Raw genomic sequence first — 15478 nt, forward strand, 5'->3', positions numbered from 1 at the left:
TCTTGAATGTAAATATAGCTACGAGTTCACATCCAAAAGCATCCCACCTACAGCAATGAGACAAATAACTGGGTGATCCATTCTTGTTTGTCTTGATAGCCATGGGCCTAGAAACTAGAATTGCAGCCCTTCTTTTCCTGGAAAATTCCATAAATTCTTTCCCACCTTGCGTATCAGTTTAAATTTCATCTGAAAGATATGAAGACAGATAAAACTACAAAAAAATTATAAAATTCCACCAGGACTAAATGTGGTAAACACAGGACAATGTTCCTGATGCCTAGGGATCTAGGTCAGAGTCTAAAGATATGGGTTAGGAGACAAGGAGAAATTTCTTCACTGAGAGAGTGGTGGGCCTGTAGAATTGTCTGCCATAGGTTGAGGCCAAAATATTGAATATTTTTAAGAAGTTAGATAAAGCTGTGAAGGCTAAAGGGGTCGAAGGGTATGGGGAGAAAGTGTGAACAGGGTACTGACTTTGAAAATCAGTCATGATCATAGCAGAGCAGGTTTGAAGGGCTGAATGAGCTATCCCTGTTCCTATTTTCTATGTTTCTACATCTCACAAACCAGCACTGATTTGCTATGTACTGCTGTGTTTGCTGAAATACAAGAGGAGTTTTAACCCAAAACCTTTTGGCACATAGCGATGATAATATGACATCAATCTGCCCTCATGCCCAAGTAGACTGAATTTGCCTCCTCGAATTGCCAAGTAATGTTAACATTAGGCAATGATTATCTGAACAGAAGAGCCACATTTTATTGAACAAAAATCTACTGTATAACTTTAAAAATCAACCTGTGAAACATTTTGACACATTTTCATTGTGGCTTAGTTTAGTCTGAAATACTTCAACTACAATCAAAGCCGCTGCTTAAACAGCACTTCAATGTTGGTGGATTTCATGCTCTTAAATTCCAATTTTCTTTCAACTGAAAAGTTATTTTATGGCCTGCCATTTTCTCTCCAAATAATTTTCAATCTAAATATGGTTGTGCAAATACATTTCAGAAAAGTTTAAAAACTATTTTAAATGTATCTCACTGCAACTTTAAATTTATAGAGTTTTCAAATCAGTGATGTATTCAATATAAGATACCAGAGCAGAAGTAGGCCATTAAGTACATCGAATCTGCTCCATCATCCAATGCGATCATGGCTGAGCGAATAATTTTCAACTCCACATTCGTGTCTTACCCTTCACCCCTCACCAAAACCCTTGAGTTTCCTTTGCTGGTTAAATATCTGCCTTGAAAATTACAGACCCAGATAAGTATTTGGAATCAATGAGTATTGATAAATATTTTAACCCGAACAAGGGTAGGGTACAACAAAACCATAAAAGGGAATTCAATATCAGGATCCTCAACTGAAGATTATCACTAGTAAGTTCAGTTTTCAGGAGAAATGCATTTACTCGGTGATCAGGGAGTGAAACTCAGTCGTCCTTCAGTAACTGACTTATCAAAAAGATGTCTTTGAGGAGAAAAGTAGAGACATGAGAGGGGACTAGGAATAGATGATGTTGAAATAGATGGCAGGAGGTTCTGAAGCAGAAACACGGGCAGTTCTGCATTACAGCACAACGTGGAGCTACTGCAGGAACACAGCAGGCCAGGCAGCATCAGAGGACCAAGAAAGTTGACATTTCGGGTCTCCAGCTCCACACTTGTGTTGTCTCTGACTCCAGCAGCTGCAGTTCTTGCTATCTCCCAGTTCTGCACGACAATTCTACGATCAACAACTGCAGGTGACCAGGGCTGGGAGAACGAAAGCGAAATCAAAATGTTTTTTATATATAAAAAAAACAGCAACACACAGAGAGGAGAGGAAGCAACAAAAGTCGGAAGAAGCAAGAAAACACAGGAGGTGGGAGCGCCCCTCCCCCCACACCAGCCAGCCCCGCCCCCAATCAGGTCCTCCTAATTGGACGCCCGCCGCCTGGGACCCGCAGTTTTTCGCACACAATATTGGAAGGGAAAGCCGTGCTAGCGGCGGCATCCCTTTACTCCTTCACTCACCATCGTAGGAGCGCCACTCGCACTTGTGTTTCTTGTGCTTCTTCCCCATGTCCGGACAGCAGCCACCGCACTCCTTTCGAGCCGCCGATTCTGCGCAGCCCCGCGCGCCCAACGGCGCCTCGCTGACGGGAGTAAGCAATCGCCTGGCGTCTGCTTCCTGTTAGGAGGTTGTTTGGGGTTGGGCGTCGGTGAAGGAAACCTCCCGACGGGTACAGATTTTAAAACCGATGAAGTACGGTTCAACGATTCCCAATCATTCCCATCCCTCGGTTGGTGAAACTTGTCAACTTTGTTTTCCTCCCCACTTCGCTAAATGTTCCCTCGAGAGTCTGTCGACTGTCCCCGCAGATCGCAACCAATGCGGTTGCGGCGTGGGTGAGTGTCAGGAGGTTACAGCCAATCGGCAGTACATTCGGAGCGCAAAGGCGGTGCTGGAAGGTAATTGACGTTCCGGTCGGCTAATGACAGTGACAAGCGGATGGCGTTAGCCAATCACGACGGTCTCTCCGGCATCGGTCCCACATCCTACCGGATGTGACGCGAGGAGAGTCTGGAGCTTGTGCTGTGGCGGGCGCTGGATTTGAGTTTTCTGCCGGTGAGAGAGCTGAAGGAACTTGTGAGTGAGAAACCGACCCGGTATCGGGCAGGGCTTTGGTTGCTGGCATTGACCAGATGGTGGGAGAGAATTTGGGGAAGATTCTTCTCCCTCAAAACCTCCGCTTCAATTCTGTAAATACACACTTTTAGCTCACCCCAGCGGTTTGAGCATAAAATCTCTGTTTACTGAGGGAATGCTGGAGTGTTGTGATGGACAAAGGAGTTTCCCTGGGCATTCTGGCCAACATTCATTGTAACATAGATAACGAGATGTAGAGCTGGCTGAACACTGCAGGCCAAGCAGCGTCAGAGGAGCAGGAAGGCTGACGTTTCAGGCCTAGACCCTCCTTCAGAAATTAGGGAGGGGAAGTAAATAGGAAGAGAGGGGGAGGTGGATAGACGAGAAGATAGGTGGAGAGGAGACAGACAGGTCAAAGGGGCAGGGATGGACCCAGTAAAGATGAATGTAGGAGGGGAGATAGAGACTGGATAGATCAGTTCATGGAGGACAGACAGGGGCGGGATGAGGCTAGTAGGTAGGAGTTGGGAATGGGGCTTGAGGTGGGAGGAAGGACATGTTAGGGACGTGGGGATGACCTGAGCTAGTTTTGGGATACAGTCGGGGGAGGGGAGATTTTGAAACTTGTGAAGTCCACATTGATACCATTGGGCTACAGGATTCCCAAGCGGAATATGAGTTGCTGTTCCTGCAACCTTCGGGTAGCATCATTGTGGCACTGCAGGAGGCTCAGGATGGACATGTCGTCTGAGGAATTGGAGGTGGTGTTGAAATGGTTCCTGTTTGGGAGGTGCAGTTGTTTAGTGCGAACCGAGCATAGGTGTTTTGCAAAGTGGCCCCAAAGGGTCCAGGCCTGAAACATCAGCTTTCCTGCTCATAAGATGCTGCTTGGCTTGCTGTGTTCATCCGGCTCCACTCCAAGCCTCTGCTTGGTTTCCCCGATGTAGAGGAGGCCACAACGGGAACAGTGGGTGCAGTATACCACATTAGCAGATGTGCAGGTGAACATTTGCTTGATGTGGAAAGTTGTCTTGGAGCCTGGGATGGGGATGAGGAGGAAGGTGCAGGGACAGGTGTAGGACTTCCTGTCGTTGCAGGGAAAAGTGCCCAGTTTGGTGGGCTGGAAGGGAGTTTTGAGAGCACAAGTGAGTCACTGAGACAGTTGTTCCTCCTGAAAGCAGATAAGGGTGGGGAGGGAAAAATGTCTTTGGTGTTGGGGTCGGAATGCAGATGGCGGAAGTGTCGGAGAATGATGCGTTGGATCCCAAGGTTGCTGGGGTGGTACGTGAGGACGAGGGGGATTCTGTTCTCATTGTTATTGCGGGGAGGGGGGGGTGAGGGATGAGTTGCCGGAAATGCAGGAGTCACTGTCGTTCACTTCCTTAACTGATTGTGGAATCCTGCGGCTTGTCAGTTTGGCTGCTGTTTCCCACACTTAACAGCAGTGATGGCCTTACAAATGGGCTTTGTAGGCATAGAAGTGTGTTCCGCGATAAAAGCATCTTCCATTTGTAGCAGCCTTCCTTGAATTTGTTTGGGGGAGCCAACTGCGCATAAGTTCAAGTCCACGGTGGGAAAGCAAACAGGACGTTCCAAAAAAGAGTCATAGGGTACTCCAGGAAATAACGCAGTTTCTCTCTCCACAGATGTTACCTGAGCTGCTGCGTTTCACCAGCACTGTTTTAACGATCAAGGTCACTAGTGCTTTGATGTAGCTGCAGTGTCTCGAGTTAATTCAGAGTTGTAATCAATAGAATTGTAAATTTTTCAAATTGGTTATCTGTTTCTTTACAGCGCATGGATTATACATGACTTAAAACCCTTGAGTAACTCAATAGTTTTGACCTTGTAAGTTTTATTTGCTGATTTGCCTTGTTTAAATTGTTACAGCTAGAATGTTTTGAGTGCTTTTCTTTTGTACTATTACCTCACTGGTAAATAAATCCCAAATAGAACATAGAACAGTACAGCACAGAACAGGCCCTTCAGCCCACAATGTTGTGCCGACCATTGATCCTCATGTATGCACCCTCAAATTTCTGTGACCATATACATGTCCAGCAGTCTCTTAAATGACGCCAATGACCTTGCTTCCACTACTGCTGCTGGCAACGCATTCCATGCTCTCTCAACTCTCTGCGTAAAGAACCTGCCTCTGACATCCCCTCTATACTTTCCACCCACCAGCTTAAAACTATGACCCCTCGTGTTAGCCATTTCTGCCCTGGGAAATAGTCTCTGGCTATCAACTCTTATCTATGCCTCTCATTATCTTGTATACCTCAGTTAGGTCCTCTCTCCTCCTCCTTTTTTCCAATGAAAAGAGACCGAGCTCAGTCAACCTCTCTTCATAAGATAAGCCCTCCAGTCCAGGCAGCATCCTGGTAAACCTCCTCTGAACCCTCTCCAAAGCATCCACATCTTTCCTATAATAGGGCGCCCAGAACTGGACGCAGTATTCCAAGTGCGGTCTAACCAAAGTTTTATAGAGCTGCAACAAGATCTCACGACTCTTAAACTCAATCCCCCTGTTAATGAAAGCCAAAACACCATATGCTTTCTTAACAACCCTGTCCACTTGGGTGGCCATTTTAAGGGATCTATGTATCTGCACACCAAGATCCCTCTGTTCCTCCACCCTGCCAAGAATCCTATCCTTAATCCTGTACTCAGCTTTCAAATTCGACCTTCCAAAATGCATCACCTCGCATTTATCCAGGTTGAACTCCATCTGCCACCTCTCAGCCCATCTCTGCATCCTGTCAATGTCCCGCTGCAGCCTACAACAGCCCTCTACACTGTCAACGACACCTCCGACCTTTGTGTCGTCTGCAAACTTGCTGACCCATCCTTCAATCCCCTCATCCAAGTCATTAATAAAAATTACAAACAGTAGAGGCCCAAGGACAGAGCCCTGTGGAACCCCACTGACCACTGACTTCCAGGCAGAATATTTTCCTTCTACTACCACTCGCTGTCTTCTGTTGGCCAGCCAATTCTGTATCCAAGCAGCTAAGTTCCCCTGTATCCCATTCCTCCTGACCTTCTGAATGAGCCTACCATGGGGAACCTTATCAAATGCCTTACTGAAGTCCATATACACCGCATCCACAGCTCGACCCTCATCAACTTTTCTAGTCACATCTGAGTTCTTAAGTCATGAAGGAAATCATATTTTGAGAGATATGGTGATATATTAGCTTAATCTCAATTTCAGAATACTTGCTGACTATTTAAATAGCCCACATCCTCTGAAATGCTTGACAATCCAAACATTGTGTTCCTTAAGTGACTGGAATTTGAGAAGTGAACATCCATAATATTCTTCTATCTAAATGTCCAACCTTCTCAATTGTTGTTATAAATTTATTTTGTGTGTGCATACTTGGGGTATAACATAATCTATTTTCCTAAACATATGGTCAGTTATTGATCTCACTGAAAATGAATGAGTGACACAATTTCAATCAATTATTTAGATTTTTCACTTTTTTTAGTAATTCTAAATGGATGCTGCAGCTGGAGAATTAAAACAAGCTTTACCGTGTTTTGAATCCATGCAAATACATGTGGAAGTCTGTGTGAAACAGAACAGGTAATCCATTTTCTTTTCGTGCAGTGAAACTTGTAGTTTTTCTTTCCTTATTAGTTTGCAGTAGCAAACAATAACAACCAAGAAGTAAAATAAGTACAGAATGATCTTTCAGCCGAACATGTTAGGATCAAAAGGCTATGGATATTCTGCCATGTTCATTGGCAGCTTTTAGTTACAATGGGCTGGTGACCAAAGACCAATGAGACCCTGGGGAGGTTGTTGGAGAGGCCAAGCTGCTGAATTAGTGCATGCGTGGGAAAGGAATTTGGGAAGAAAGCTGCTGTGTGAGTAAGTGTGGGAATGAGAAATTGCTGATTTGAGGTTGTGGACTCGTGCCTTTTAAATTGGCTGGATGGGTGATGTGTAGTGCAGGTTGATACCAGCAGCACAGGTTCAGCGCTCCCATTGGCTGAGGTTACTGTGATGAGCCATTCTTAGTGTTTCTCCTTGCCTGAAACGTGGTTAAACCACCATGAGTTGTGTGTCTCTCTATATTGAGAGAGCAACTGATGGTGCAGTAGGACTATAGCAACTTTACTTTTTACCTTTCAGATCAATTGTTAGACTTCAAGGGTTGAGACGGGGGTGGGGGAGATTTTTGTGCTAAACACATTCTTGGGTTTATTATTGTGCTTTGCAACTTTCCTCGGCTTTGCCCTAATCTCTGAATCTGCTAAAACTGTTTTAGCATTAGTAACTGACAAGGAAAGTGCCAATGATGCAATTGTGTTCAAATTAACGAAATTGGAAGGACCCCTCCACAAAAGACTGAGGAAGGAATTGTTGTAAAAGGCATGATACTGGACTTGATTGAGAATCATGGTTGCACGGCTTTGCAGCGACGGAGGAAGGTATAAGCAATGACAGCTTGACACGGGGGAGGTAGATATACAAAGTGAGATTCAGATGGTAACAGCTGACCAGTTGTCGATGCTGAAGATGATCCCGTTGACAAACTCTAGTTCCTGGGTATCCGCACAGCCTGTGGGTGTGAACAGTACAATGGGTGAAGAAAGTTCTCAGAGAATACAAAGGGATCTTGAACAGATGGGCTGAGGCGCCCTTTCACCCACAGGCGACTATCTGAGTGAAGTTTGCATTTTCTCCCTGTGTCTGTGTGGGTTTCCACTGGTGCTCCGGTTTCCTCCCACAGTCCAAAGATGTGCAGTTTAGGTGGATTGGCCAAGCTAAATTGCCTGTAAATTTCAGGGAAGTGTAGATCAGATGGGTTGTAGGGGGATGGGTCTGGGTGGGATGCCCTGAGAGTCAGTGTGAACTTGTTGGGCTGAAGGGCCTGTTTCCACACTATAGGGATTCTGAGTGGCAGGTGGAGTTTAATTTAAATAAATGTGAGGTGTTGCATTTTGGTAAGGGAAACTACGGCAGGATTTCTGCTCTTAATGGTAGAGCCCTGGGGAGTGTTGTCAAACAGAGGCCTAGGGGTGCAGGAGCATAGTTCCCTTGAAAGTGGAATCGCAGGTAGACAGCGGTGAAGATGGCATTTGGCACACTTGCCTTCATTGGTCAGTGCATTGACCTTATAAGTTGGGTGTCATGTTGCAGATGTACAGGACAAGTGGTACAGGCCACTTTTGAAATACTGCATTCAATTCTGGTCTCCCTGCTTTAGGAAAAGTGCTGTTAAACGTGAGGATTCAGAAAAAATTTACAAAGTTGTTGCTGGGATCGTAGGTGTTGAACGATTGGGAGAGGCTGAATTGGCTGGGGCTATTTTCCCTGTGTCAGAGGCTGAGGGTTGACGTTGAAGTTTATAAAATCATGGGGGTGCATGAATAGGCAAGGTCTTTTTCCCAGGATAAGGAGGCCCAAAACTAGAAGGCATAAACCTAAGGTGTGAGGTGAATGGTTCAATGGGGACCTGACTGGCAATTTTTTTTCTTGTAGCGGGTGATGCACATACGGAACAAGCTACCAGAAGAAGTGTTGGAAGTGGGTAGCAGTCATAACATTTAAAAGGTTTCTGGATGGGCACACGAATAGCAAAGATTTAAAAGGATATGGGACAAATGCTGACAAATGGGATCAGATCAATTTAGGATGTCTGGTTCACAAGGATAAGTTGGACCGAAAGGTCTATTTTCCATGCTGTTTAGCCCTGATTCTGGAAGGGGAAGTGGCGTGTCTCTTCTTGCAGTAAAAATGCCTGGGCAAGCAAGTCATCTTTCCCACCATACTATAGTTACAAAGTCCTTCCAGTGGAATCGGTGCATTACTGCAAACAGCTCAAATTACAATATGCTATGTGTACATTGGCACTTCATTTATAAAACCCTTTCTGCATATTTATAATGTAAGAGCTCTGTACAAGTTTTAATTTAAAATGGGACTGAATTATGTCTACAAACTCTCTTCCTTGTCTGGTTTGGTCATTATTTGGTCTTGAATCATATCCAATGTCATGGTTGACTTACTGTCTGACTACTTTCAAATTAACATCTACACATAAATAATTAGAGAAAATTACCACTAAATATTAGGAAGAAAATGCATCTGTCTGTGAAAATACAAGCACAATTTATACAATTTCCTAGTAATAAATCTAGTTACAAGGCAAGACAGTATTATTACCTTAAGACTCAGCTATTCCATTAAAATGTAAAAAGCAAATCTACACACTTACAACAATTATTTTGTGATTTTTACATGATTTAGTTCTGTTTTGGTAGTACTGTGAAGCAGGAAGATGTGCGGCTGAGTGTGTTGCAACTACTAAGCAGACACCGCGTGGTATTTGGCGATTATGCATGGATGGAATTTGATGATGAATTTCTGACAAAACATGTAAGCTCTGTATGCATTGTGGACACGGATCTTACATTTAAGGACAGACAGGTAAGGGGCTGATGGATGGAAATGTTAAAAGTTATGAGTCAAACACTTTTGTAACTGTCATACAGCACAGAAACAGGTCCTTTGGCCCAATTTGTCAGTCTCAACCAGGTTTTCTAAACTGAATTAGTCCCGTTTGTCTGTGTTTGGCCCATATCCCTCTAAACCTTTACTGTCCATGCACATATCCAAGTATCTTAAGTATTAGAACTGTACCGGCATCGACTACTTCCTCTGGCAGCTTGTTCCAAATACGCACCACTATGTGAGTGTAAATGTAAGTAACTTGCCTGTTAGGTCTCTTTTAAATCTTTTCCCCCTTGCCGCAAAGCTGTGCCATCTAATTTTGGACACTCCTACCCTGGGGAAAAAGACCTTGGGTGTTTAGCTTATCTATGCCCCTCTTGATGTTATAACCTTCTGTTAGGTTACCCTTCAGCCTCCTGCACTCCAGGACTAAAAACGTTACAGCCTCTCCTTTTTAATTCAAGGCTTTCAATCTTGGTAATGTCCTTTTAAATGTTTTGTGCACCCTTTCCAGTTTAATAACCTCTTTCCTATAGCAGGGTGACCAGAATTTGTTCAGAGTACTCCAAATCAGCCTGTACCAATGTCTTTTACAGGTGTAACATGACATTTGAACTCCTGTACTATTGTTGATGTTTGTCAATATTTTGTTACAATGATGTATTGCATTTGAACAATCTGGAATATGTCTCTTAATGTGATAAAAGTACTTCTCTTTCCTTCCCAGAAAGTATACTGTATAAGGAAAATGAACTCTCATTACAACTTGATTTGTCATTTTGTGGAAAAAGAAACTGTTTATGTTCCAAACTGGTGTTCTATTAGAACTGGAGTAAGTTTGTGATGTAGCACATTCAAGCAAGTACAAGATGTGTTAAGTGAGGAAGAAAGGATAGGGCCAATTAAACTGCAGAAGAGATGAAACTGAAAGAGGTAGTAATTAGACAACCAAATACAAGATTGATCTGGAAGAGATGTAAATAGGCAAAGGAAATTATCGACAAAGGCTGTCATCCGAAAACACAACATTCGTATTGTATGATGTTCAGCTGTGTGACAAAGTCGATCATACTGTGAATCCTTTTTTTAAATGTTGCTATCTATCCCAAAGTATCTTTAGAATATTTTAATTTTTAATTTTGTGATTTGATAAAATTAATCAGAGTTACTTGTGCATTCCTTTATGGAAAAAGTTTGACTTTTGAAAGTTGATTCATTTTCTGTAAATTAGATAAAGGATAAAGTGAGTGAAATGGCCAGTGCTGCAAATAGTACATTTGACCTTGCATCTAGGGCCATTTTCTGTGTGCTACAAAGTAACTAAGATGGGGGAAATTGGATAATTCCAATTTGGATGAATTATTTTATTTCAGGAAGAGAATGCTTTCATGTTCCACTTCAATACCAATCGAGAGATGTATTTAGTTTTCCCAATTAATTCTGACTGAAGTATACTGATTCCAAATCATCAGGTGTGCTGGCTACTGCTAAATTATCTTCATTTTCTGTTTCAGCCTATTGACCTGACAAAATCCAGCATTTCAATTTATATATTTCGTCTAAATGAAGAAGGTCCATCCTCTGATGCTTTGGAGGGGGAAGAGGAGAACATGCCAGCCTCAAATAACTGGCTTCTACCTGCTGGTACGTATCACAAAACCCAGTTGCAGAGGATGTTGCCAGGCTTGGAGGGTTTGCGTTAATTAAAAATGGGGAGTAGGGATGGGACTGTTTTCAATGGAGAGTGTGTGAGATTGAGGGGTAACCTCAAAGCCCTTTATTAAAATATGCAAGGCGTAGCTAAGGTGAATAGCAAAGGTCTTTTCCCTAAGGTTGGGTGGAGTTCAAAACTAGGGGGCATATTTTTAAGGTGAGAGGAGAAAGATTTAAAAAGGACGTGGGGGTGGGGGGGGTTAACCATTTTTACCAAATGGTTAGTGTTTGTAATGAATTGCCAGAGAAAGTGGTGGACACAGGTACAGTTACAACATTTTAAAAAGACATTTAAATATGCAAAATGTTTGGAGAGATATGGGTCAAACGCAGGCAGGTGGGACTGGTTTTGTTTGGGAGTATGGTTGGCGTAAACTAGTCAGACCGAAGGGTCTGTTTCCGTGTTGTTTAATTCTGACTCTATTCCTGTGTTGTAAAATTTAACTCCGAGCAGTGCTGCACCACCTGACTGGGAAATCCTTTTGTTCTATTTGGAAGGGTTAAAAGGATTTGGGTTGAAGAATTCCCACGAAATATTGAAGCAACTTTCTGCGTAATGGGTCTGTTGTATCTGTGAAATTTGAGTTTACATGTAGGAAATATGAAATTGAATCAGATGTTCTGGGAAATTTTAGCCAGTTTGAATACTTGGACAAAGAAGTGGAGCTAATGTTTCAAGTTACATCTTTGCAGATCAGATGTCATCTGTCAACCATTTCTCAATGGTAGTACTGTCACTACTTAGTGTTGTAAATTTCTTTTTACATTAATTTGTGGCATATAGGTGTCACTGACTTAGCCAGCATTTATTGCCCATCCCTAGCTGCCCTTGAGAAGGCGGTGTGGAGCTGTTGTCTTGAACTGCTGCAATCCATTTGGTTATAATAGATCCACAATTAGTAGGTAGGCCCATTTGGAAATGGCATTCCAGTACTTTGACCCAGCAGCACTGAAGGAATAGAAATATATTTCTAAATCAGGCAATTGAGTGGCTTGAGAGGGATCTCGCAGGTGGGTGTTCCATGTGGCTATTGCTGTTGCTATTTTAGATGGCGTGGTCATGTATTTACTTCCTGCATATAGCAGTGGAGTAGGGCTTTTGCTTTGTTTTCCTTGTTTTTCTCTCTCTTTTCTCCTGTTTGCATTTTGCTTGCCTCTTGTTGAAAAACGTGGTGATGGCAGCAAGTGAGCCCAGCAGAGGCAAGTTTGGGTTCCGAGTGGCTTCAGCATTCACAAGGCAGTCCAAGCGTTAACTCATGGCTGTTGGGCAGAAGCAAGTTTGGGTTCCTAGCAGTGTCTGAATCGAGTATAGTTTCATGGCAGCTGGGGAGGCAAGGTTGAGTCTGGTATGAGACCTGGCTGTATTGGCATGGTGGCAGCAAAGTTGAGTTTGGGCTGTTGCGGTGTCTGATGGCATCTGCATTGGTGAGGGCATTGATAGAAACGAGATGCTACCGAAGAGTGGGGACTTTCATTCAGCTGTAGCACAGTGAAGGGAACTCGTGTCTGGACAGCTGGCCTGTGATGGGGCACATAACAGATGATACTATAAGGCTGAACAATTTTTCTTTATACTTTATGTTTCTGCCTTTTTATTCTGTTTTGGTTTATTTTTGTGCTTTTTAAGATGGTGCTGGAGAGTGGCAACACTATACAACATTTTTCACTGTTTTGAAACAAAATATGTGTGACAATAAATAAATCAAATATACTGGCTAAAAATCTTCTGTGAATATATGCAGTGTATGTTTTAGATGGCACATGTTACCTATACTGATCATGGGCAGTGGAGGGAGTGAACGTTTGTAGATGTGGTACCAAAATTTTGGACTTTTTCCTGGATGGTGTCAAGTTTCGAATGTTGGAGTTGCACTGATCCAGGGAAATTGGGTGTATTCCATTCGTACTGTTGACTTGTGCTTTGTAAATGGTGGACAGACTTTGCGGAGTCAAGACGTAAATTATCACTGCAAGTTTTCTAGCCTCTGACCAGCTCCTGCAGCCACAGTATTTATTTCTAGCCCAGTTTATTTTGTGGTCAATGATAGCCCACCAGGATGTGGGAATTCAATGATGGTAATGCCATTGAATGTAAAGATGATTGGTTAGATCCTGTCTTGTTGGAAATGACTATTGCCTGGCACTTGTGTGACAAGTAAAAATTCTAAACCTGGATATTGTCTGGGTCTTGCTGCATTTGGACATTGACTGCTTCAATATTTGAGGAGGGGGAATGGCAATGAACATTGTTCATCATTGCGCATTCAAATAAAAGTAAAGTATGGATGCAGCTGGAAATTTGAAACAACAGACAGAAACTCGGCAGGTCTGGCAGCAGAAACAGTTAATATTTTAAGTCTTAATAAGCCCATAAGAAATAGAAGCAGAAGTTAGACCATTCGGCCCATCGAGTCTGCTCCACCATTCAATCATGGCTGATATGACTCTTTTGCTCAGCATCATTGCAGCTGACCATATTAACCTTATGCAAGTCATTGTAGCTGCTAAACGTGGCTGTGATAGCTGGAAAGACGTCCTCAGCGTGGTGGAAGCTGATTCAATAGCACCTTTTCAAAGAGATTTGGACTTTTTCTTGGAAGATTTGCAGTGCTATGAGGAAGGAGACAGGAAGCAGAACTAATGAAAGCAATTCAGCAAAAGCACAGTTATTAAAAGAGCCTTACTTCTACATTGTACATATCCATAACTTGGCAAAAACAACTGTTCTGTAAGACTCCAAGAAATATCCCCAGCAAGTCATTCAAATTTATGTGATAAAGTCATATTTACCACTGTTTTCCTGGGTTGTAGGTAAATATGCCAATGTTTCTACAGTAAATGAGTAATCTGAAAGTTACAGCATCTCCTAGAATCAAGCATTACATTATTCAGGTTAATAAAGAACAGCAAGTTTACAAACCATTTTAGCTTCTAATGCACAGTGTTATGTTAATTATTAATGCATGTAAAAGACTGTTTGCATAATATGGATGTTTATTTGTATAGATAGCTTTAAAAATCCTAGCCGACTTATGATTACACTGGCTATTTATTACCTTTTCTAGGAAGCTGAATACCAAACTTTCTGTTAAGTATGGCAATTCTTGTGGAAAAAAGAACTGCGTATTTGAGGCTCATAAGAGCTGAAAATTCTCATCAATAACATAACTTTACAAACTTTGCTCAATATAGCTTTTAATTACCTATTTATAGGTGAGTTCCATGGACTCTGGGAGAGCTTGATATATGATAATGAGGTTAAATCACAAGTAAGTGCTGTTAAAACTTACTGCAGTATTCTAGTTATGATAGAGTAAACTGCTTGACATGCTTAAGAATAATCAATTGTTGCTAACCATGCTAGAATATCTAATTTATCAAGATTTGCTGACGTAATTGAAAATAGTTTAATAATTTAGCATTGGCCTATGACCTGATTACTTTTTCAAACTCAACTTTAGTGTATATCAATATGCTGCAAAGCCTTAGGAATGTACAGCATGGAATAAAAATATGTTTGTTTTTTTTTAAAGTCATCTGTCATAGAATTGTCCCTTTAAAAAATTTGTGTTTTTCCCATTGCAGTCCTACTCATTTATGTTGACCTCATGTAATTTGACATTCCCCTCCTCCATTCTTATTTGTGCTGTTATCTCATTATGTTGACTTTGTAAAGTATTGCCCTAATAACTCAATAGTCTGTTTTTGTTCTGTCCATTATCACCTATTTTAAAGTAAAATCTGCATACCTTGACGTTTGCTTTTCAATTTTTTGGACTGTTGTTCAAAATAGCTGGGCCTTATTTTTTTGCAGAGTAGGGTCAAATTTGCAGGCAGGACACGGTTGTGGTGTCCAGCCCTCATTTTCGGCAGATCCCATTAGTAGGAGAAGAGGATGAATCCTTAATTCTGTAGGGCCTTTTGAAACTTTGAACAAAATGCCTGGGAGAGGCGTTGACATGTTCGTGTGCAACTGTAAAGATGCTAACTCAGTTTCTAGAGCAGTATCCAAATTGGAAAAGTCAAATGCAAATCATTCAAATCAATGTGTAATCAAAAATGTTAAGGAAAATTAGTGCCAAACATTCCTTTGTTTTCCCCTATACATTGTTCAAATCGTGTTGAAATTTTAGACTATATTGAGAGTGAAACTTTTTTGAGAATTTGTTGTCTAACCACATTTTGGATGTCTCGAAGGTTGTTGTTATTTCTGCAGTGTATATTTAAAGTTAATTTGTCAAGGGGTAATTGATCATTTTCTACTAACTTTATTCCTTGCAGTTACTTGACTACGTCTCAACTACTTTACTGTTTTCTGACAGAAGTGTTGATAGCAATTTGATTACCTGGAATCGAGTGGTGCTACTTCATGGTCAGTCTTGAATGTTTTGCAAATAATTATCTCTTGTATTTTTTGCATATTCCAGTCCTTTCACCTTGACTTAGATATTGCTAAAGTTGATACCTGCTGCATATCTGAGTACCAGCCCTGTCTGCCCTGGCATTTGCTAACATAGGTCTTGAATCCTGCCTGATCTCATTACCAGTATTGAGAAATATATCCTACCCAAGTTTAGAATGCTTAGGACCTCGTGAGAATCTGTGGCAGCCATTTCAGGAAATCACCAGTCTCCTTATTGTTGGGTCCTTCG

General features: G+C 42.0%; 2 protein-coding genes across 11 annotated transcripts in view; one reads left to right on the plus strand and one right to left on the minus strand.

The window, feature by feature from the left end:
• brd9 (bromodomain containing 9) overlaps positions 1–2384 on the minus strand; it is a 63215-nt gene extending 60831 nt beyond the window's left edge. For 4 of the 7 annotated variants that reach the window (XM_059652729.1, XM_059652727.1, XM_059652733.1 and 1 more), the window contains exons 1-2: positions 2026–2384; positions 52–189 (exon numbers count right to left, since the gene is read on the minus strand). In XM_059652729.1, coding sequence (XP_059508712.1) covers positions 52–151 — 100 coding nt within the window. In that variant the 5' untranslated portion in view covers positions 152–189; positions 2026–2384. The remainder of the gene's footprint in view (positions 1–51; positions 190–2025) is intronic. The other 3 variants (XM_048523720.2, XM_048523712.2, XM_048523704.2) reach the window with 1 other exon arrangement.
• The window catches only part of trip13 (thyroid hormone receptor interactor 13), a 35084-nt gene continuing 21576 nt past the window's right edge, over positions 1971–15478 (plus strand). The window contains exons 1-7 of one of the 4 annotated variants that reach the window (XM_048523752.2): positions 2617–2641; positions 4436–4489; positions 6139–6236; positions 8924–9089; positions 10628–10757; positions 14040–14095; positions 15108–15198. In XM_048523752.2, coding sequence (XP_048379709.1) covers positions 6148–6236; positions 8924–9089; positions 10628–10757; positions 14040–14095; positions 15108–15198 — 532 coding nt within the window. In that variant the 5' untranslated portion in view covers positions 2617–2641; positions 4436–4489; positions 6139–6147. Of the gene's footprint in view, positions 2642–4435; positions 4490–6138; positions 6237–8909; positions 9090–10627; positions 10758–14039; positions 14096–15107; positions 15199–15478 lie in introns of those variants that run through there. The other 3 variants (XM_048523739.2, XM_048523747.2, XM_048523760.2) reach the window with 3 other exon arrangements.

This window comes from Stegostoma tigrinum, chromosome 2, assembly GCF_030684315.1.
Source record: "Stegostoma tigrinum isolate sSteTig4 chromosome 2, sSteTig4.hap1, whole genome shotgun sequence".
In the NCBI taxonomy this organism is placed as follows: Eukaryota; Metazoa; Chordata; class Chondrichthyes; order Orectolobiformes; family Stegostomatidae; genus Stegostoma; species Stegostoma tigrinum.